General features: G+C 53.0%; 2 protein-coding genes across 2 annotated transcripts; one reads left to right on the forward strand and one right to left on the reverse strand.

Annotated features, from left to right (window-relative positions):
- Positions 1–293: 293 nt before the first annotated feature.
- On the reverse strand, positions 294–959 carry L969DRAFT_88812 (uncharacterized protein). The gene has a single exon (XM_014711467.1). The coding sequence runs from the start codon at positions 616–618 to the stop codon at positions 376–378; it is 243 nt and encodes an 80-aa protein (XP_014566953.1). The 5' UTR covers positions 619–959; the 3' UTR covers positions 294–375.
- L969DRAFT_33861 (uncharacterized protein) lies at positions 819–1,392 on the forward strand (the record flags this gene model as incomplete). The annotated part of the gene is made up of 2 exons (XM_014711305.1): positions 819–950; positions 1,216–1,392. Coding segments are annotated over 2 exons (309 nt in total), but the record flags the coding sequence as incomplete, so codon positions are not given.
- Positions 1,393–1,424: the final 32 nt, after the last annotated feature.

Raw genomic sequence — 1,424 nt, forward strand, 5'->3', positions numbered from 1 at the left:
CCGTACGGCACGGACGAGCTTGTCAAGCTTTTCTTCGCCTACATATATGACGACGACTTCAGAGCTTCACATATATGACGACGACTTCAAAGCTTGGCTTGAAGCTTTGAAGTCGTCGTCATATATGTGATGGCNNNAAGCTTTGAAGTCGTCGTCATATATGTGAAGCTCTGAAGTCGTCGTCATATATGTAGGCGAAGAAAAGCTTGACAAGCTCGTCCGTGCCGTACGGGTTGTGCAGGTCTTTGGGCGCAGCGACTGCAACACTGAACGCGACTTTGTCTCCTTCGTGCAGCGAAAGCAATCTGCCGAAAGCGCGGTCTTTGACGTGCTCGATCTTGTCGGCTTTGACGCCCTCTATTCCATTCCTTCGCACTAGTTTTCGTTGCGATTGTTGTTGGCGAATGTGTTTCGAAAGCCAGGAATGGTGTGATAGTCCCGGCACACATCACAGCCGGGCGTCACATGCATGCCGTCAGAGTCGTCGTTATCAGGAACTTCGAAGGGACGCACTCCAAACGTAGAGAGGCAGATGATGCGGGCCGCTCGCCCAACAACCAGATTCGACTTCACCTCGTAGTGCTCAGAGGAAGCGAGTGAGCAGTGGAGAGCATGCATAGCCGAAGACACAACGGCGACGCATTGGGCTACAGTGCCCTCACGCTGTGATCACCGGCAACATCACACTCCATCGGCGAATCAGCGTCGAAGACGTGGGCCTCTCGCCGTCATTGTAGCTGCTCTAACTTGAGCCCCGTGTGCTTGCAGGTATCTTGAGAAAGCTTGCAACGAGGAGACCAAGATACTCAACCACTTAGATTCATTTGCCGCTCGACTTTCTCGACTCTTCGGCGCCTCATTTTGGGCATGTATCTGAGACGCTCGCTAGCACCTCATCTGACGTGCTAGCCGAGCCAGTCGATCGGTGCAAGTATTCGAGGTGCATCAAAGTGAGGCTTCTCCATGGCGAGCTAGGACACGAGAGCTGACTTTATGCTACAGGAAGTGAAAATCGGTCTAGCTGCTGATATTGGCTCTCTGCAACGGTTTCCGCTGAAAGTCGCGAATGACTCTTCTACGCGAGCTTGTCTATACTGGCCGGAACTTTGACGCCGCGGGGCACATCAGCATGGCTTTGTCAGCAACGTCGTGCAAGGAGGCCGCAGCGAAGTTCTGGCAGCCGCTATCGAATGAGCGAAGGATATCTCCAGTAAGCGCAATCACTATGCGCTACGCCCTGCTAAAACGAATGCAGGCAAATCGCCGATTGCAGTGCAAGGCGGCAAGCATCTACTCGATTACTCTCGGGATCATTCAGTTCAGGATGGTCTGGCCTACACTGCAACTTGGAACATGAGTCAGCTTCAAGCTTCGGATCTGGTCGAAGCTGTGGGAGCTTTCATGACGAAGAAGCCACCGCGCTT

This window comes from Mixia osmundae (genome assembly GCF_000708205.1).
Source record: "Mixia osmundae IAM 14324 unplaced genomic scaffold scaffold_7, whole genome shotgun sequence".
Taxonomy (NCBI): Eukaryota; Fungi; Basidiomycota; class Mixiomycetes; order Mixiales; family Mixiaceae; genus Mixia; species Mixia osmundae.

Bases quoted from the DNA above. Each gene is read 5' to 3' on its own strand.
- L969DRAFT_88812 (XM_014711467.1), bottom strand. From the start codon at position 618: ATGCATGCTCTCCACTGCTCACTCGCTTCCTCTGAGCACTACGAGGTG.